The 21,384-nt window shown below is 41.4% G+C and overlaps 1 protein-coding gene across 4 annotated transcripts in view; it reads right to left on the reverse strand.

Moving 5' to 3' along the window:
• The window catches only part of itga5 (integrin, alpha 5 (fibronectin receptor, alpha polypeptide)), a 51,286-nt gene that overhangs the window by 9,962 nt on the left and 19,940 nt on the right, over window positions 1-21,384 (reverse strand). For 3 of the 4 annotated variants that reach the window (XR_013303481.1, XM_077610667.1, XM_077610658.1), the window contains 23 exons: window positions 20,227-20,357; window positions 15,742-15,842; window positions 15,309-15,432; window positions 15,091-15,152; window positions 14,968-15,013; window positions 14,760-14,885; window positions 14,640-14,684; window positions 14,454-14,497; window positions 14,287-14,343; window positions 13,747-13,799; window positions 13,422-13,630; window positions 12,795-12,986; window positions 12,664-12,709; window positions 12,135-12,248; window positions 10,707-10,762; window positions 10,052-10,209; window positions 9,805-9,942; window positions 6,046-6,113; window positions 2,120-2,270; window positions 1,966-2,058; window positions 789-868; window positions 622-702; window positions 420-525 (listed from right to left, as the gene is read on the reverse strand). Coding sequence is in view for 3 of the 4 variants with exons in the window: in XM_077610667.1 (XP_077466793.1) it covers window positions 420-525; window positions 622-702; window positions 789-868; window positions 1,966-2,058; window positions 2,120-2,270; window positions 6,046-6,113; window positions 9,805-9,942; window positions 10,052-10,209; window positions 10,707-10,762; window positions 12,135-12,248; window positions 12,664-12,709; window positions 12,795-12,986; window positions 13,422-13,630; window positions 13,747-13,799; window positions 14,287-14,343; window positions 14,454-14,497; window positions 14,640-14,684; window positions 14,760-14,885; window positions 14,968-15,013; window positions 15,091-15,152; window positions 15,309-15,432; window positions 15,742-15,842; window positions 20,227-20,357 (2,281 nt within the window). In the remaining variant the exon portion in view is untranslated. Of the gene's footprint in view, window positions 1-419; window positions 526-621; window positions 703-788; window positions 869-1,965; window positions 2,059-2,119; window positions 2,271-6,045; window positions 6,114-9,804; window positions 9,943-10,051; window positions 10,210-10,706; window positions 10,763-12,134; window positions 12,249-12,663; window positions 12,710-12,794; window positions 12,987-13,421; window positions 13,631-13,746; window positions 13,800-14,286; window positions 14,344-14,453; window positions 14,498-14,639; window positions 14,685-14,759; window positions 14,886-14,967; window positions 15,014-15,090; window positions 15,153-15,308; window positions 15,433-15,741; window positions 15,843-20,226; window positions 20,358-21,384 lie in introns of those variants that run through there. The other variant, XM_077610675.1, reaches the window with a different exon arrangement.

A 21,384-nucleotide genomic window follows, 5' to 3' on the forward strand; every position in this document is an offset into this window, starting at 1 on the left:
AAAATAACCTAAAGACTCATCTTTGATTTAAAAAATAATAATAAACAATTTGAATGATATTCAAGGATTTTGGGTGATTTGTCTTTGGACTGACAAGATGAAAATTGTGTAAATGTTGGAGCTCATTTACAAAGAGAGCGACATACTGTATATTTCAAGTTAGATCTTTTAACGTGGTCTATGTATTTGCTTCACTCTGAGCATGAAAAGTACAACTCTGCCATGCAGGATCACATTTTGGAGCAATTTTGAACATATGGACGATAAAACTGCCAATTTGAGGAAAATAGCAAAAGGGCTATATGAAAGAGAATCGGCGTTTTTCTTTTAAATGGATAAGCTTTGAAGGAGAAGGAAAGTATGACGTGTTGAGTCGAGATATGTTGCAAGCAAGTGGGAGGAGGAAAATAATTGGTCACCTCATAGATGTGTTCCACTGCCGGCCCCACTTCCTGCTCCATTTCGTAGTTCTTGGTCACCTTCCAGTTGGTCGGTGGGAAGAAGACCTTATCTGGGCGAGACACCCTGCAAAACAGGAAAAAAAGAGGAGGGAGGGGGTGGGAGTGAGATCATGTTGGCGATGGACCAAAATACTAGCTACAGGCCCAGGCAGTCCCTCACCCTTGTAGGATGACCTCAGCCTGGACAACCACCTCAAGCTTGTAAGGCGCCACCTCGCTGTGGGAGTTGTTCTCATTCTTACTGGAGACGCCAAAAGAGTGATAGCGGTAAGATGACGTCAAGACACAAAGGACAAAAATTGGATCTTCTAACTATTGGCAAAATACCTGCGAATTTGTAGCTCAAACTGGACAGTTTTGTGAGTGTCCTTCAGCCGAGGCACAGTGAAGCGAAGACCTGCCCAAATCTGCGGAGAGCATTTATCGTCAGCATCTGAAAACCGCAGCTTCAAAAAAATAATTAATCCCGAGTTGGGCCGAGATGAAACGAGTACGTTGAATGAGTGTGGATTATTAACTATTAACAGACAAGTTACAGACATTCATTAAAGGTCCAAAATGGCTGGCCAACTTTTTTTAAACAAGCTCATGAGAGGAGAAGGAGTACAGTGGTACCTCGAGATACGAGCTTAATTCGTTCCGGGACTGAGCTCGTATGTCGATATTCTCGTAACCCGAACAAACGTTTCCCATTGAAATGTACTAAAAACAAATTAATTCGTTCCAACCCTCTGAAAAAACACCAAAATATTGGATTGGAATTTTTCTTTATTTCTTCTAATCGCCATCTATTAACAAAGTAACACATAACTAGTGGTTTAATATTACTAAAATGTGTTTAATATAACTAAAATTAGACAGATTTCGCGGAGGGTAGAGAGAGGGGGTGAGCGGGGGAGACTTTTAGCACCGGTGAATCGTAATATAACATAAACACATTTAAATGAACTTGGATTACGATGCAGACACACTCAAAAATAAGTTTAATCTAACCTTACACTAAACTTAATTCTAATTCTGTTTTACATTTTTATACCTTTTGTTCTTCCGGCCAGGTTGGCTGTTTGCCCCGCCTCCACCCTGACTTTCTCTATCGAAGGGCTGTTTGCTTTTGTATTCCCTTCAAAATATTCCGAAAATGATGCACACAAATGTCCTCACGATAGGATAACACACGACCACTTTCCAACAAGATTTAGTCTTGTACTAGCGATCGCTATGCCATTCGCGCCGAGTGACGAAAAAAAAACACTGAAAAAAATGCAATGCTCCGCCCAGTGCTCGTAGATATCTGTTATACACGAAAGAGATGGGGCAAAAAAGACAGTGCGCTACAATGATAAACAGCCTCTCATGTCTTGGCCACCTGGCCTTCTCGTATCTCAAATTTTTTCTCGTATCTATAGATAATTATTTGCTCGAAATTTTACTTGTATCTCGAAATGCTCATATGTCGGGGGCTCGTATGTCGAGGTACCACTGTATCTATCGATTGCGTTCTTACACTGGTGCCAGACTTCATGGGGTTTCCCAGGTCGCAGCTGAGGAATCGGGTCTGGTTCTCAGTGTCGTAACTGCAAGTCAGCTGGGCCAAGCTCTGCGGCAAAAAGAGTGTGAGCGTGCTTTTCCTCCTTATTGGCAATCCCAGCTGTACTCACCTCATTATTGCGCGAAATGCCGCTGTAGTCGGCCTCGGGGGGCAGCACCACATAGAGCTCGGCTTCGTACGCGCCCCCCTCGCCCTCGTTCCTGGCGTTGAAAGTCAGGGTCAGAGAGTTGTCGTCACCCAGGTACACTTCCTTCCTGTCCCTGAGGAGGCAGTAAAGGGTATAATGATTACTAAATGCCATCAAATGGTGTCACGCCAATAAATATGTGTGGAGGAGCTGCCAGTCTGTCATTAATTTAAAAAAATGGGTACATTTTTGGGTGCAAATCAAAACAATATAAAAGTAAATGGATGAAAAGTTTTTTTATGCCACCAAAATGAAGAGTACGAAAAATACATTGCTAAAAAATTGGCGACATTGTCTGTTCAGTATCCATCTGTTAATATTATTCACCGGCAGGGTACTAAAATAGGCACGTTGCCATCAAATTCATCAAGCCCTTCCTGTAACTTAAAGGCGAAGCATCAGTGTTATGGTTGTGCAATGACAGCGCATCAATCTGAAATCGACCACACACTTAATTGTTGTTTACCAAATAGTATTATCCAATGACGCTTTCCCGTGACATACCGAGAAGACGAGCCACATCAGAAAGTGACATCACTTAATTGTATTTGTTTCATTCTCACCGCAAAATCAAAAGTTCTTGCAAGAAAACCTACCGAGTCAAGATTCCAGCCGAGTTTCATCGTTTTGAGGACATTGTGTAGCTACGCTCGTTTGAAATCTCAAACAAGTTTGGCGCCAGATCACTTCGACAAATCACATGTGACAAGTTTTACATGATATAGAGCATTTCTTTGATTAAATAACTACTAATCGTACTTTTGTGTTCATCTTTTTAAGACTTCTCAAAAGTAGATTTTAGACATTTTAATGTCAGATCAGGCCTTAGTTTAAAAATACTGATTTCGATGCCGTTTAAAACTAACTACTCAAGGAACTTGCTTTCTATAGCGAGTAAGCTGAATATCAAGATATGGCAACGTGGGCAATGGAAAATGATGTAAAAGATGTAGGCTAGTAGCTAATACCTAATAGCTTGTAGCTCGTGTCCAAAGGGTTTTAACCCCAACCTCCATCAGCCACGATAGGCAATTTTTGTAGCAAGTTAATGGGAAATATTGACTTCAGAGACAAGTCGAATTCGACAGTCCTCATCATTCATTGGACAAGACGCTTCTAGGCATTCCTCGTCAGAGTCTCTTTTGGAGATCTTACGGTGTTCTCAGACCAAACTCTGACCATTTATTACAACCGTACAATACACACGTGTATACCATTAGACCCAATCACTCATAAGGAATGGTTGGTTGGATGGATGGCTTCACAACAGTGTTCTCAACACCTTGTGTAACTCACTCCATCTCCAAGTTCTATTAGATCACTGGGGCAGGCTCATTTTCGTTGGGGACATTGTCAAAAGTACTGGAAAGATAAGAATTCATAGTTTCTAGTATCGTTCAGGCGATTACAGATAGTAGTTTTGGGCTAGTAAACCGAATTAGACCATTTTGACCGATTGATGAAGCGAGACAAATCCATTTTGACTTGGACATCCAGAGCCGTCAATGAGTAGAAGTGCTAAAGGGTTAAGAACCAAAGGAAGCGCTCAATCGAGGTTGTCGCACACACCAGACAATGTTGGGGGGCCTAGAACAACAGCGCTACAACTCTGCTTCCTCCTATTCCCTGTAACAAAGAGGAATTCCACACTGAGGGTCACGCACATGCTTCTAATTAGCAAGTAAGGTTTGGCGAGAAGTCCTCCAGTAAGTCAGCTGTATTCAGCTTTCAAATGGCTTTGCACTTTTGAAAAAATGTCAAGAAAAAACAAAAACTGCTGCAATTTATTAAAAGGCCACAACATTGTGAAACCTCCCTGAGGGAGTCCTTCATCCAACAGGTTGTGAGCTTTGGCAGCAATGCAAGAAAAAAACACTGCAGGAATTACGGCCCCTTTTTACGCATTTGGCTGAAATTCCAACAAAATCAAGGCCATCTTATTGGCCCGGGCTCAAACACAGCAGGCAAAAATATTCAAACGTGGTTCTAATTGCGCTGATGGCACTTTTTGGGATTTAGATTAGATTGGATTACTTTATTCATCCCGTATTTGGGAAATTTCATTGTCACAGTAGCAGGAGGGTGTGAATACAGACACAGGAAAAGACATTTTAGACATAAATAAATAGGTAATAAATATATATATATATAAATATATATATATATATATATATATATATATATATAAATATATATATATATATATAAATATATATATATATATATACACAAATAAACACATAAATATATATATTTATTACCTATTTATTTATGTCTAAAATGTCTTTTAAATATATAAATATATATATATATATATATATATATATATATATATATATATATATATATATACATATATATAAAAATATATATGAAAATAAATAAACAAATAAACACTTATATAAATATAAAATAAATAAATACATGTGTACTTTCGATCCACTCGCGGCAGGTTCCTCCGCATGTGGGGGGTCACCCATACATGCAGATGGTAGATAAATATAGGAATGTGAAATCAAAATGACAGAGCGGAGATGGGAGTATCAGGGAGGAGAAAAATGTTAACAGATTTTTTAAAGGCAGTGCGCGGCAACCTTGGCTAGGACTTTGGATTCACGGCACGTGGCGCCAACAGTTCCTGCCATTTTGGCTGACTCCTGTTTGTTATAGCACCTGCAGAGCGCACGCGCTTCCTGTTTTTGAAAGGATGTCACACATTCATCCCTCATGCTGACGCTTAAACTTTCCTCGGTGTGTTTACGTCCGAAACATAGCAACTGAAACAGATCTAGATTTTGGTGCAGTTTTAGTCCCTTTTACTTTGCACATCTTTTTCGCTATGCACTTCTATTGGATCATTTTGGTTCACCCAAAAACACAAACGTGTACATACGTACATGATGTTGAAGCTATTAACTTTGGAGGAAATCTGTTTATCTTGGAAGACTTTCATTTTTTTAAATAAAATGTGGAGAAGGAAAATGTGTTTGAAATAGGGCATGAACTTACAAATAAAAACTTTCCAGGGGTTTTGGAGCGAGAGTGTGTGTTATATCTATCAGGGGCCAAGCAATATCAACATAGTCGGTTTGCATAACGGCCTAGAAAAGTGTGGCTTATGCATTTAGCGTTGATTTATTCGCTTAAAATCATTTGACGCACTACAGCAATGCAACTAAGAATCGGTATGGAGATGTGCACTTTGATGCAATTGATATACTGTACTGTGTGCAATACACTGACGTAGGATCAGGAAAATATAACAAAAGCACTGTGGTCCATCCACCATGTGTCAACTGAGCACTTGAAATGCATGTCCTGTTTTAACAGACTATTTTCAATATTTACACAGAAGGATAGCAATGTTAGGAAACACTTTCGGACTGTTAATAAAATGCTCTCGTTTTCCCCATAAAAAAACAGCTAAACACAAAAATACAGTGTAAATTTAAGCACTTAATGTGATTTGTATTTTTCTCGGACTTAATTTCATCAACGCACGCACACTTCTAATAAAACGATACTTCGATCTCAACATTCGAACAAGGGTAATTTTTAGGTAAGCAACGTGCCCTGCTTTTATTTACACGTAACATCTACGACTAGACCCTTTTCCCCACCTTTTATAAGTCTGCTGGTTTACATTTGAAGTTGGTGGAAGGAAAAAAAAATAGTAGACATAATGAATAAATGTATTTCTTCTTGGTCTTGCTTTTACCAATAGACATCTTATATTGATGTCTTTAATAGAGATTTCAAAACAGCGTCCAAAACATTGCATTTAGGGGAATATATTGAATTTCCCCATCAATCATAGAGGGAAATGTGAGAAGAAATGAAAGACTCACCCGTGCACTGCTAGCTTCAAATCGGGGACGCAGATGTTGTCTTCTCCACAATCCAGCAAAATATGAGCCTACAAACAAAAATAAAACATTGACATAAATAAGCCACCTTTTTTTTTGAAGAGCTTAGATCATAAATCACTCTTTGAAAGCAGACATGAGGGTGAGTGTAGCATGATGCAACAAGTGCAATGACTGATGACATTCCAACGCACACCTGGATCACAGCTCCTCTCCTTATTTATAGGATTACAGACAGATGATCCAAAACACGGCAGCGACTCACGGGGAGCTAATGATAGGAGCAGACGCTCACACTCGCTCCTCAAACAGCTGTGCCGGCACGCATGTGTTTTGTGTTTGCGACGTCACAGGAGGAAACGATGAGTCCGTCCCCGGGGGAAGATTACGCTCTTGCGGCACCAAACATGTGGCTGCGAGCTCACCGATCTTGCCACTATGCCACATCATAGCGCTCCGTGGCCGGCCGAGCTTTCCCCACACGCGACGCCACCCCCTTAAAACCACAGCAGCGGGGTTGTTAAGTTGTAGAATTTAAGACAGGCAAACAGCGTATTTTTCGAGCACTGGCTTTAATTTGCAGACTCCTACTGCACTTGTATATACCGTGTGGATCATGGGTCGGAAATCTTTTTGACAGAGAGAGCCATAAACAATTCACATTTTTAAATGTTATTCCCCAAGAGCCATACTAAAAACACATTTAGGATTTTTTTTTTCAAATCTTAAAGTACAAAAGGTGACTGAATTCTCTTAACAACAGTGTTGCGATTCAATGACAATCAATGAGGGTACACGGTCGATTGGTCGCCGGTCTTTTGGTCGCCGGTCTTTTTGTCGCCGATCTTTTGGTTACCGGTCTTTTGGTCGCCCGGAAGGTTATTGATATTTACCATTTAAATCGTTGCTCAAAGTCCCTAAATACAGACTGCAAATTACTATTTAGTCATACTTAATGGCCTATTAATTATTAGGCTAAAGAAAAGCTCCAAATGTCCTGGACTTTTATTGTTTTTTGTTGGAGAACTTGTTAAGACCCTGACTAACGTACCTTCTTAAAGGGACAACGCATGTACATTCAAACTCTTATACACTCACACGTCGGCTCAGTGAAACCGCTCATGGCCATTGTTGGCTTTTATTGATGCGTAGACCGTGTTGTTTTACCTTGTTTTGTATTTATGTATATATGTATATATGTATATATCTTTTGGTCAACCGTTGTCGCGGTCCGGGCGACCAAAAGACCGCGACCAAAAGACCGCGACTAAAAGACCGGCAACCAAAAGACGACGACCCAAAGACGGCGACCAAAAGACGGCGACCAAAAGACGGCGACCAAAAGACGGCGACCAAAAGACGGCGACCAAAAGACGGCGACCAAAAGACGGCGACCAAAAGACGGCGACCAAAAGACGGCGACCAAAAGACGGCGACCAAAAGACGGCGACCAAAAGACGGCGACCAAAAGACCGGCGACCAAAAGACCGGCGACCAAAAGACCGGCGACCAATTGACCGCACACGATCAATGAGGATGCATGTACATAGGTGTCTAACAAGAAAAAAAATGATTGTTGTCGCGTTAGACAGTCCAGAATTAAGGGAAACAATGGATCCAAAGCAAGCCAGTGCAATGAAGAGTAGTGCAAAGAAAAGGCGTATGATGACAATCGATAATAAGCACGAAATAATCGAAAAGCAAATGTAGTGTACGTAAAACTGAGCTGGCTCGCCAACACGTATGAAGAAGGAGAAAGTTCGCCTCAAAAGCCACAGTTGAATACATAAACCTCTTTGCCTTGGTTATTGCACAAGAAGGTTTAAATTTAGTGTAACGGTCGATTCCAAGGAGGTGATCAACTAGACTGGCTTCTTCTTCATTGCATTTTCCAGCGGGCATGATATGCACATTGTGTTGTGTAATATTTTAGATTTTGGGGAATATTGATTGGGACAGAAAGTGCTGCTGTTTGATCAACGTTACACATGCGTCGATCTTAATTGCATCAGGCTGCGACTTTCAGTGTCACGTTGGTGATGACGAGGATAATAAATAGAAAATGGAGATTAGAGAGAGCAATGTGCCTGCCTCCACCCCCCTCTGTTATTACACCAACACCAGGCTCTAATTATGGACACCAGGAAATCTACCATGTTAACTACGCACATGTTTCTTTGGACCTGTACGCATCAAACATGAGATGCTAAGAGCTTCACAACAACTCTGACAAACATTTAACGCGATGGCAAACACTCAGACAAAGTCCAACCGTCTACAGAATTGATGAAGACTCCACTATTTTTGGCAGGTTTTGAGCTATTAAGTCATGTTAGAAAGCAAAAACTGAAGCATATTTCAACGAAAACTATGAGCTGTGGGCTAACAATGATCCGGAGCGGATACGTGTTGGATTTACAGTGTAGTCATCAGCTCTAAGCATTTGGAATTTGACCAATCTTGTATGAAAGATTGAACATTTCTGTTGTTATTTCTGAGAGGCAACTTTAATTCACTCTGAAAAATGACAAAAATCCTCCAGTGAGGTGTAATGGATTCTGCTCGATTGCAGATAAAATAATGTGTCATCTGAAAGGTGTGATTAAACAAGAGTGTGCCATTAATCAAAGTCATGAAGGACAATGAGTTTCTTGTTGTGTACTTAGAAGACAAAAGAACAAGATGCAAATGATGCCAAAATGACGACCATTAATAGCTCCAGCGTGAGGCAAAAACCCTGCCAGGAACATTTGGAACATGTTAAGAATAAAAACAAGAAAGGGTTTTGAGACCCGTTGAGGCTCGATGAAAAGTAGCTGTCACACAATCTCCTAGACTGAGGCATTATCACAATAAGCTATGGTTGTGCGTTTGAAATGAATTTTCTTCAACTCCACTCCCATTCCCAATTGACACATGAGTACGGTGCATTTCAGGATTATCCAAATTGGGGATTTTTGCCAGATTTAAGTTTGATATTTTAGCTCAAGGTCTGGGTTCTTGGCAGTGCACCACATCTGTGAGAGACCCACAAGCTTTGATATTTAGAAGCCAGGGGCGCTGATCCAACCAAGGAGAAGCTACAAAAAAGTGAGAAACACACACACCACCATTGAGTAGTAGTGATGCTCGGTGAGGGCCCATTTGGGGCTTCCATGGAACTCTGAGGCAGTGCCCATTAAACCTGGGTTTCAAATCAGGTCTGTTGGACTACAGAAAATCCAAAACACAATGACTAGTTGGTGGTGGTGTTGTGTCAGACATGGCTGAATTCCTATAGCCTATCGATTCCTAATCAGTCACCCACAAAGTAAACCAATTTTCCCCATTCCTTGAGCAGGATAGGCTTAACAAAAGAAGAATTGGATAAAAGGATCACTACTACTGCCCAAGGTCCCTTGACCTAAATGCTTCACCAATGGCAGAGGAAGTTTTAGTGCACCGTTTCTTTGGTTGTTAAGCTACCAAATGTTAGTGCGGGTGCGATTTCGTACTGCATCAGCTACTATAGCTTCAAGGTCCAAGTTTGTTTGTACAGGGTTCTTAAGTTCCTAAATGTTCACTAGACCTGTTTGGAGAACACTTGTCGTTTTTGTTGCCTCAATGCACACAGAAAAGTCCATCGGAGCACGTGTCAAGGTGTTTGGTGGAGAACATTATTATACAACCACCTTGCAAAAACTAAAATGGAGATGACAAGCCAGTATTTGGTTGTCAAAGTGAAATAAGAATTAAGTTTACCTTCTGCTCAATTATGTTGGGGGATTGATGGTTCAGGATGGGTCGCAGACCATGCGAGTCTGCAGAAGCATTGTTATCCAAGCTGAAGTTCAATGACACCAAGATGGAGGAGAGTTTATCCCTGAATTCTTTCTCATCCTGCAGGGAAAAAAGTCACCTTGAAAACGTAGTTGAAATAAACAGATCGGACACAACAGCGAACCGTATTTTAAAATACAGTTGCAGCGAAATAGAACATAGAACCTACTCTTAGGTAGATCTTGGTCTGGTTGCACACACGCTCGCCACGGTGCACTCTTATGCGCCTTTGCAGTAAAGGCTGCTGGGAGTCCAGGAAGAGAGCTCTTTTCACTGCTCCTTTTTGCTTGAACTTCTGACTGTCGAGCTGTACCTCCACCAGGAAATCTGAAACGCACAGTTACGCATTCAGAGCAGAACGGAGTCAAATCATTGGCAGCGGTATTGTGTGATTTGATAAAGAAAATTCTCTCTTTATTTAATACAATACATGCTTAGATGTACACTGTGGCAGGGAAAAAAACAATGGAATCCTACTGTATGTGTGAGGTTATTGGAGCATTAAATATATACTACAGTACATTGGTGGGCACATCTTAAATGGTGTAGCTCTAAAACATTTAAGATAACTTTTCTACTTTGGCAGGGTGCTTAGTTGTAATGGTAAATAATTAGAAATAACCAAAAGATACAATGTCAGGTCAGGGCGTTAAGACTCAGAATATATCCTCCCTTAAGAGCGGATACGGGAGTCATTAAGTCATATTACACTTGACAGGATGAAATCCAAATATCATCTGCCAAACCTTTCCCTGGCAGCTGCAGGTTTGAAAACATTCGCAACGGTGACTTTTTGACAGTGTGGATGTGGAATGTTCTCTCACCAAGGACTTCTGGTAGGTGCTTCCCCTCAGCAGATATGCAGAAACTCAAGTTGACACTGTGTGGGACAGACAGTTAATTGTAAATAAAACGATTACAATACACGCCCTTTTCAGTCAGCCCATTCCTTACATGTTTCGAATTTCAGTGTAATGTAACAAATATAATGACTAACATGCTAGGAATGTTTGGGAGCCATCTTACAGCAGACTGACTGGTAAATTGATGTTTCTGGTGTGACCCCTTAGCATGTGAAAAGAAGTAGCTAAATTGAGAAGGGTGAAATTGGCCAAGCACTCGGATTTCAGCGTTGATTGGCCAGAAGTTGCCCATGGAAGTCGTCTCCCATGACATCAACTGGATAACACATTGCTAACATCCCGACAGCTCAATCTCTTTCTATGTGAGTAAACTTCTAACTAAAAGAATAAAAGAAAGAAAGGAATAGAACACAAGGATCGTGGGGGTGCTGGAGCCTATCCAACCCAAGTTTGGGCTGTAGGTGGGGGACACCCTGAATCAGTTCCCAGCCAATCGCAACCCAAGACAAACAGACTCAAGGACAGTTTCACCATACTCAACTTGAGTTCTGCACCTAGGATCTAATCAAGACTTATTACTACTCCTTAGTTATTATGTTGACCACTTATTTATCTATTAACCATTCACGCTCACACTCATACCAAAGGGCAATTTTGAGTGTTCAACCAGCCTACTATACATATTTAGGGGACCTGGGAGAAAACCACGCATGCAAACTCCACACAGGAAGGACAGAACCCACTGGGGCTTGAACCCTCGATCTCCGAACTGTGAAGCAGACGTGCTAACCCCCCCCCAAAATAAAAAAAATAAAAAAAATGATTCACTGAGGACCTTCACTAATATCTTTATACAAGCTCCTGTATGGGAATTTCTCATGGCCAACTGTGTTTCAATGTGTCCTGATGTTTCCCAGCTGTGTTCCACGACTGAACAATATGGCATTCAAAGCAACAGCGAGAAAAGGGGGCGAAAAATAACTTGATGCCCCTCCCCTCGCAGTCTCATTGCCATTATCCCCTCCAAAAACTCCCCGTCGCCACAGCAACGAGGCCGTATAATCAAGACACGTGTATACAAGACTTTCCTTCATAGAGTGGGGGTGCAGGGGTGCACACATAAGCACATTGTCAACCATGTTGAAAATTACTAAGTGACCGCCGTCTGTTTCCTCTCCTCTGGAAAGGAATAGTGCGCGCATTTAGAGGCGGGACAATAGCTAACAAGGCTGCTATTCAAACTATGCTTTAGATGCACAATATCAAGCATTGTGCAACACGAGAGCAGGATTCAGCTCATGCTGATGACACGTAGAATCCTTATCAAACAGGAAAGAAAGTGTTTACGCAAGCAGGCAGCAATAACTCAGAAAAGTTATGGTTACTTACCAGGAAACGGAAATGCTCGTGTTTCCGTTAGTAATCATGCAGTTCTTCTCTTCCGGATTGATCATGGTGGGATAAACTGTCAGAGAGGCGCTCGTGTTGACGATGGGTCGAGATCTATGGGAGACCCCAATCAAAATAGATTATTCGCACCAGATGTGCTGATTATTAAAAATATATGAATATGTTCATAGTTTAACAGACAGACATTAATGGTTAAATGTAAAAGGGAGTATATGCTGGAGTGGAAATGTATCTCTGAAAGTGTCAACCATAAATGCAAAAGGAATTTAGATATTTTGGTATTTTTTTAAGAGTACTGTGAAAAGGCTGAGGTGTTTTTAGTTTAGTTGCCTTTAATTCTCTGGCAAGGTTTAAGAGGACACTACTATAAACACCAGCGATTTAACAAAATGGCCACTTGTAATATTCACTTTTGTAAAGACTGGTAAACATTATATATTTAGAAACACATTAAGACCAAATACATGTTTCAGCATATTTCAGAATGGTGTTATTTTTTAGAAAATACCTGTAAAGAATGGCTTTGTCAACACCAAAGGCACCAACAATAAGATCTGAGGAGACAATGAAATTATTTATGATGATGACATTTAAAAGGCAACTCGATACACAGAAATGTAAATATTTTATAGAACTGACCAGGGTAGCCATTCCTATCCAGGTCCTTAGCCCCTCTGAGTGCAAAGCCAAAACTGGAAGGGATGGATCCAGAAGCCCACTGGCCCACAATCATCTGGGATGGCTTATCGCGGAGGCCCTGGGGGAAGCCATTGAAGATGTAGACTAAGCCCTGCCGCTCCTCCCCACCAAATGGGCAGCTGATGGCCACATCTGCCAAGGGTGACATAGTTTTCTTTTATCTATTTTGAAACCTTCATTTTGAAACTAGTCAAGCAGCACTGTGGTACCTCTACTTACTAAAAGAAGTGTTACTTTTGTGGGCCAGCCAATGGGGAGATTGTCAAGCAGGGCGCAATGCTACCGTGACAATTTCAAAATAAAATATTGGAGATAGGGAATGTATTGATGTTTTGGGGGATTTTGTAACTTTGATTTTGTTTTCATATATTGGAAGAGTATTCTGCATGTCTAACTGTTTCATAACCTTAATGTTTCGTAAATAGAGGTATCACTGTACTTATTTCCAAAAGAGTGATGTGTGCTCAACACTGTGCAAGCTTACAATACCAGTCATAATGTAATTAAAAGAATGGAATTTAAGACCACTATGTTCTTGAATATATTGAATTGTGTTTATCACTGCACCATTGAATCCGTCCTGGTTCAGATCACCCAGCGGTGCGATGGTGCTGCCAAATCTGCCAAACTCTTGGGTGCCTGTCAGATGTTGTGGGCTCAGCTCCAGGCTCAAGGGGGCACGCTGGAGGTATAAGTAGACCCGGCCCATTTCTTCCAGGCGCCCATCAGAGCCTCGCATCATGAACATGGGAGCGCCCACCAACAGGTCCACCATCCTGCAGACAAGAGGACAATCAAATCATTAAAGTGGAGACACATTGACGCCAGAGGTGTAATTACTAGTTGGTGGTCTCCAATATATTAGCAGTGGGAGAAAAGGGAGAAAACTCACCCGTCGCTGTTGACATCAGTGGTGGCCACTGCATAGCCAAAGTATGAACCCATCTAAAGAAAGAGTACAGTTGTTTTGTTTACATGTCATAAAGGTCAAACTCAATATTTTCTAGGGCGGTCCACGTTGTTTTCGTTCACGCCAAAAAAGGGTCATAGATATTAAATCAGTGAAAGAAAATATTTTCTTTTCTTTCCCATTCCACATTTCAGTCAACAACCGAGTTTCACTGAAAACTCCCACTTTAGCATCAAGTTTAATTTCAGAAATGGCGTTCATATTACATGAAATAATACATATCTTATTAATTACTATTATTAACATCTCTCATGGCTGCTTGCTGTATTTCGGTCAATGCTGCAAAGTGATTTATTTTGTCATTGACAAGTGAGTGTTGGATCTCTGTAGTAAGACAAATAAAATGTGATGTATGATATATGTAAATTCTCATCTGCCTTTCTCACTTGCTGAACCGCTTTATCCTCACTAGGGTCGCGGTGGGTGCTGGAGCCTATCCCAGGTTTGACCCGTCTGACTCACCTGCTCGCCTGTGAAGTTAATCATGGTCTTCAAATCTGTTCCATTCAAGAGAGACACCTGCAACACGGTAATCAGAGACTTTCATTACATCGCCTTACAGACTAAACACGTGACCGCCATATTTATCATTTTACAGCACCGTCTTGATCAATCAAGTGCTTTCTTACCAAACCATAAAGCATGACTCCTTTTGGAACACCAGCCACAAAATCTGGAGGAAAGGAAGTAAAGATTTACATCTCGCAGACACCAGTTCATCTGGCAACACATCTAAGCCCAAAATGTCTCTAGTCTACTGCAATTGTTTATGTTGCCAACTACAAGCCTTGCAGTCAAAATGGAGTAGACTTTACCTTCTACTTGATCTCCACTGAACTCTCCCACAGCCACAGAGTAACCTTGTAGGAAACAGAAATACAACTTATCTTTCAGGAAAAATGAAAAAAGAAGAGTGGTAGGGCATTTTCTTTTACCTTGATAACTGTCATCATATCTGGCCTCCACCTGTTTTGTCTGGATCTGACCATCCACAGACTGCATAAAATAGCCCGGGTAAAAGGCCTTAATAATGTCCTCTTTATCTGCAGAGATCACCTGACCTGAGGAATGGACCAAGATTAAGTCAGTTTTTGTTTTAGGAAAAAAAAGCAACCTATTATTGGATGATTGGGTCAGTCGTACCCTGCCAGAAGTAGCTGCCGGGCCCGCCCAACACCACTCGGCCGTCCTGAAAGATGAAACACCTGGCCATGACAACGGCAACAGAGGAAAAGGACAATCAATGTTTCTATATAGGATCCTTACCGTGGTGAAGTCGGCGCTGAATCCTCCTTGACAGTAACCTTGTCCTGCCGCGTCACTGATTTCTAAACATTTAAAAAAAAACACAATTAGAAAATACATTAACATAAAATACGTTCAACAAAAATGCTTGTTTATCGATATTGTCGTGCACACGTCGATTTATTTCAAGGATTTTGTTGGGAGTTCAGTTAAGAAAAAAATACAAACTGTTCAGTCACCTGTTCGACAGGGAGCGTACTCCACAAATTTGGTAAAATTCTTAACGGAGAGGTAGCAAGTCCCAGTGGCATCAGACCGTGCTACATCCTTTTCGGTGCGCCACGAGTAGAGAGGTGCGCAGGCCTGGAAGAAAGGCGGGAAGAGTGGTTTATATGGTCAGTGTGAGAGCAGTTTTTGTTTTGATTTTAGGTGGGAGATGTTTTTCTAGTTACTACAATGGGGAGACATTCGGAGGGCGGCGGTACATCTGGAGCAGGGGAACCACAAAACCCAACCCAAATCATGACCCTTACAGGACCAAATGACGGGCTCAACATTGATGTCATTGGGTAGAGGAGGAGCAAATGTTCCTTTGTGAAGCGATGTGTATGGAAACGAGAACAGCTATTGCGTACCGTTTCTTTTTGCAGCAATGTATTTCTGTAAGCTTACCAGAATCGTGTCGCCGTGGGAGCGCACCGTGGCGCCAAACCATTGGTGCGATTTAAACTCAATCTGATGCACCGTGTTGTTGATGTTGACAACACGAGACCCTGCGAGAGACAAGCAGATTTTTATTGACACTAAGACCACAATTATTTGGGAATCACCGGACGCAAATGAATGCAAGAGTCTGCGGTTGGCTGGCCACCAAATCAGGGTGTCCCCCGTCTGGTGCCTATAGTTGGCCTTGATGGCATAGTTATCCTTGTGAGGATAAGCGGTACGGAAAATGAATGATGCCAGAGTTTTATGGGTTGTTTTTGTTTATTTCTAATAGTGTGGTAATGCTAGTCTTTAATATGAAATTGGCGTATATTTCAAAGACCGGACTACACGCATCCCAAAATTCAGTCTTTCTTCACACTGAGGGAATCCAGACTTGACACAGATGGCTGAAAATATTTCATGAGAGCTGAGCATTTTACGGAGAGGGGCGACAATCCAAGAAGCTGATGTGCTTCATCCGGAGTGGCTGAACAAGTTTGGACAGGACCGTCTGAGCTTAACCTCAACGACCCGTGCCAGTGTTCGACCACCTGGTCACTGATTTGCCATGTCATTAATCCACAAGGAATCAAGTGACAGATGGTCACTGGAATCAGGTTTGAACTTTACAACGTCATTGGCGGACAGATGCCGCATCTGTAATGTAGTCAGACGTTGCAGACAGATTCCGCATCGAAAACTGAATCTAAGGATCCAGGAACCCGTTATTCCCAAAACATTGTAAACACATCAGGAAGTTGCATGTGTAGCTCTGAGAAGGATTGTCACGATACATGTGGATAGGAGGAAAGCATGTTATTAGCCAACTCAGCAGCTCAGTCTGAGTTCTCTGTCTTTGTAGAAAGGCACAAAAACTTTGGTCCAAGGAAAATAAATACTCTTTGGACCGAAAACATCATAGCGGGATGGTAATCACTCTTTGTTTCGACACACTTTAGCCTCAAACTCTCCTTACACACATCCATTATAGTTTCATGTTTGTTTTAACTAAATGCTCATTTCTGTTTCCGTTGAATTGTTTTCCCAAGACAATCACTACTGTAACATGAAGTGAAGCAATAACAATGACCGACTATACTTTTTTTTCATCTTTGCCGAAATGTTCAGGTGTTCTGAGATGAAAAACACAAATTATGTTATAAAACATGAGCAAGGCTTCAAAAGGCTGCATGCAAACATGTTGCCTTGGCAAATCTCAATTTGCTGTGGAGCAGTTAAGAACACACCACCATATTTTCAAAACACTCGGTGTCAGCATCGATAACTCAAAGCCAACACAAAGTCATAAGCAGAGGCAAGGTTTTTAAATTCAGGTCCTATTACCAAGGCAACCAACAGGCCTGAGGTGTGCTTAAACCATTATACTAATCTCAGTGTTCTCCGATGCCCATTTTGGGTCCTCTCCTTTAGCTGTTGCTACATACGTACATATACAAATGATATCTTCACTGTTAGTTTTAGCAAATATGAACTCATCTCCTCTGGGCTGAGCCTGTTACTTGTGATTATTCATCATTGAAATGGGAACAAAATGTGATTGATTTCCTACCTTTAACGGACATAATAGCCAAAGATGTAAATGCACTTACTTGCCTAATGGATTTGAGCTCATTACTGACATTAGTCGGGGAAGGGACACATTAATTCATCACCATTACTGAAGATGAAGGCAGAAGGGGGAGGTGAGGGACACTATTGTTTTGTTCTGTGGGACTACCATACAAGCCTTGATTTTGATTGTTTAATTCAATCTAGAACTAGTTTCACCAGAACTAGCCCAAGATGGAGTCACGTGGCGCACCATCAGAGTAAGAATAGTGACGACAAAAATGGCCATTCACAACGTGTCATGTGATCATAGCCCTTCTTGGAGGGCTGTTTAGTGCCCACCGAAGTCCCTCCCGGGACATGGTCTACAATGAGGAGGTGTTGAGTGCGCACACAGACCAGCTCGCAACCATTAGAGGGGTGTGTAACCTTTGAGTGTGTTTGTGTGTCTGTAGGCCAAAAGACAAATGGTCAAATTCACTCATCGCATGCCCTGCGTTTGGTGGGGGTTGCTACCCCTTTCTTCTCATTTCCTCTGGTCCTGAATAGAACGCAGCCTCCTTGGTAGCCCCCCCACCCCAATTCCCCATCTCTGCCACCACTCATCTATAGTTAGACTCTTATCTCAAAAGAGAAGGAAGCAGATGGGAGGGAGCCATGTTGACCCAATTAGTTCGGCTAATTAAGAGGGTCGCTGTCCTGTGGGTCAGCACTCAAACTCGCCCGGCGTTCAGATGCCAACACTAAACTGTCGGAGATATTTTAGACAGGGTATTTTTAGGGACCTTTTCAATGAATCAAGAATAATGTTGATCCTGTGGAACTGATTGCCAAAATGACATCATTTTTTAAACATTTACTGTTGGAAAAAAAATATCAAGAAACCGTAATGATGACTGGCGCCACTCAACGCTGAACCTTCAGACCACCTCTTGGATTATAAGATTTGGCAAACAAAGCACGGTCCCAGTAAAAGAATTGCAACACTGAATGTCATCCATGCAACAGCTGCTTGGCAAACAGTCCAATGCAGATGTTTTCAGAATTCCTCCACTGCACCCCAGATCTGCAGATGTCAGAACACATTCGGGCTAACGTGACATGCTCTTTTGACCCCAGATAAGCCCTGTGGGGAATTGGGATTCATTTTTGCCATTAGATTTCACAATGACATCACTCATGGTGGCCACCGGCCATACTACGCCACGGGTGTCTGACACATTTTACGCTGGAGGAAAAACGGTAAAAAAGCCTCAAGAGGGAATAAAGAAGTGTCATTAAATGGGCTTGTGAAACACTTACTGGAATCTTGAGAAGTGCTGAGACATTAAAATGACTGCAAAGGTGTTTGTATTCACTTTGACCTGTCCTCTCTTCACTAAGTTGTCTACCCACTGAACAAAAATGCCTGCCAGGTCTTCTATCTACCACTCAATGACAAGTCTATTCATTAGATCACCTTATGTCATCCCTTTAGCTCAACGACAGCTCTTTTGTCAAGATTCACAGTATCATGTTCACCTGTCCTCTAAACACGGCTTTGTCTAGCTTATTTGTTTATTCATTGCTTATCTCTCTAAATATCCACTAAACATGACCTCAAGGAAGGAAGGAACATCCTTCAAAAGCCTTTTCTCAACAACCAATTTGACTTTTTTCCCCACACAAACAGGATAAAATGGTTTGCGTCATGTTCAGGAACTGAGGTAGCCGATAAAAATCAAGTGGGGAGGGACCTCGGCCTGACTAAAACCGGCTGCTGAAGGACTGCGTGAGGCAGCTAAAGTGGACAGAAAAGCAGATACTGGAAGCCCTATCATTACGAGTAGTACAATAAATTCTTGAAAAAACAAAAGCAAAAACAACCCCAGTTGGTATCTTTTCAATTATCTAATTGTTTAGGATCATGTATAGGGAGAATAAGGGAGTCTTTACATCACTGAGACGGAAATGTCATACCTGCATCAAAATTGAAGAAATATCATATTGAGATCTTTAGGCCCACATAGGGCTGCTCTCTGCCCTCACTGGAAGACATTGCCAGCCCTCGTTACCTCAGCAGAGCCAGGAACATCATCAGGGACGAATACCACCCTGGTCACAATCTGTTCCAGCTACTGCCCTCTGGCAGACGCTATAGGTCCCACAAAGTACGGACAAATAGGCTTAAGGACAGTTTTTCCCCACATCCATCAGGACTTTAAACTTGCGGTAACACAACACAGAATCCCTTCTGTGTAATAACTTCAGGGTGAGGTAATATGGAAAGACGTTTGGGCGGTGATCTGCCTCTTACTGGCTGACTGAAGGTAAGTGAAAGAGTGAGAGGTAAGTGATCCGCTCGGGGGGTGATGCGATGTATCCATAACGGCAGAATGCCAAATTACGAGTAAGAAATTATCACTTATTTGGGTCTTTTGCCGAGAAAACGCACCTTATGGAGAAGCACTACCAATTTTGTCATACGCAGTTTCTGGGTGTGATGACAATTAGGCTTTTGTTTTTGATGATGATGACAGGGCCTATGTCCGATTATTTTATCTCAATACTATTACAGGGTAGAACTATAATCTAATAATATTAGAGTGGGATTATGTCTTTAACGCCGTACACCTCTCTGAAATGGTTTTCATGAAGAAAGTATTCATCCATTTCCAATAATGCTCATCCTCATTAGGGTAGTAGGAGAGGTGGAAGTGTTTATAAGATAAACACTTGCCCAACAAGGTTTCGCCAACCATTGTTAGGGTTAGTTCAGATTTCTATAAGATAGAAAATATAATGATTGCAGATAGCTCGAAAAAAAGACATTCTGAACATTTTCAACACAAATATAAGATAGTAGTAGAAATTTCAATGAATGTGAATGGCGACGTTTACCTTCAGGATCAAACTCGATAGCGTGGCAATCGGTTTGGCCGTGTTTCCATGGACAGTAGGAGACGGAACCTCCCTCGATAATGTCAGTTTGCCTTGTGTGAGCCTTGGGAGCGCCCACCACCACACTGACGCTACACAGACACAGGACAAGCAAAGCCATTAAAAGTTTGAAAGATAACCAACACACAGTATCTTTATCAAAATAACCTAAAAGCAACGTACTTTATACAATTTACTTCGAATGTCATCTCTGTACAGACCAAAAAATATTTCACGTTTCAAAACTTATAGGCTGGTACAATAACAATTTGTGTGATAAATATCTAGATGCGTGTCTGGCTTTATTTGAAAATTATGAGCCACAAATATATTGTCTAATTTAGTAACAGACTCTTGGGCGAGACAAATGAATGTCTTTTAAGCAATTGGTCAACAAATAGCCTTAACATTGACACAATCAGACATAAATAATTGCTTCCGTCTTGACAACAACATGTCGCAATCGGCATATGTATTTGAATCTTTAAAAATATGATGGCTTGCCAAGGAAAATCAAGAGAGTAGTACTCAATGCACCATGTTGCAGTTTGTGTTCACATGGATTTGTTCCACTTTGGAAGAACCTAAACAAGCAGTCTGCGAAACATTCTCAAATTTACAGCTGTAAAGATTATTTGTGTCCATATTGCTCTGGCTGAGGGGGCGGGACTCAGCAAACAGCCAGGTTTAGATACCGTAGAAACCAACCATTAAACATTGCTTCACTACCCTCACGAATATTAGCCTACTGGTCTGGAAATTATTGGTAGAGTTGCATTATAACATGGCGTGACATGACGTTAGTTACAAATCAAGGATCCTTAGTCAATGGTAAAGCATGAAATCTTTTCAACAGCCAAGGAGAATATTTGAGGTATTAGCATTAGTGGCCATCAAAGGAACTGTTTTGTTTTAGGGACAGACTACGGAAAATCAATGTTCTAGCACCGACTGTAAAACACAGTTTGCTTTTTTTCTACAATAAGAGAAATAAGACAAATTGCATCATCTTCAAATGTGGCACACGGTGATTCACACAGTGGTTGGTGCAAAATCAGACTCGCAAAGAGAAACCAAAAAAAAAAAAGACTCAGGCGGGTTAAGTGGAGTCACGCTCTT

This window comes from Stigmatopora argus, chromosome 1, assembly GCF_051989625.1.
Source record: "Stigmatopora argus isolate UIUO_Sarg chromosome 1, RoL_Sarg_1.0, whole genome shotgun sequence".
In the NCBI taxonomy this organism is placed as follows: Eukaryota; Metazoa; Chordata; class Actinopteri; order Syngnathiformes; family Syngnathidae; genus Stigmatopora; species Stigmatopora argus.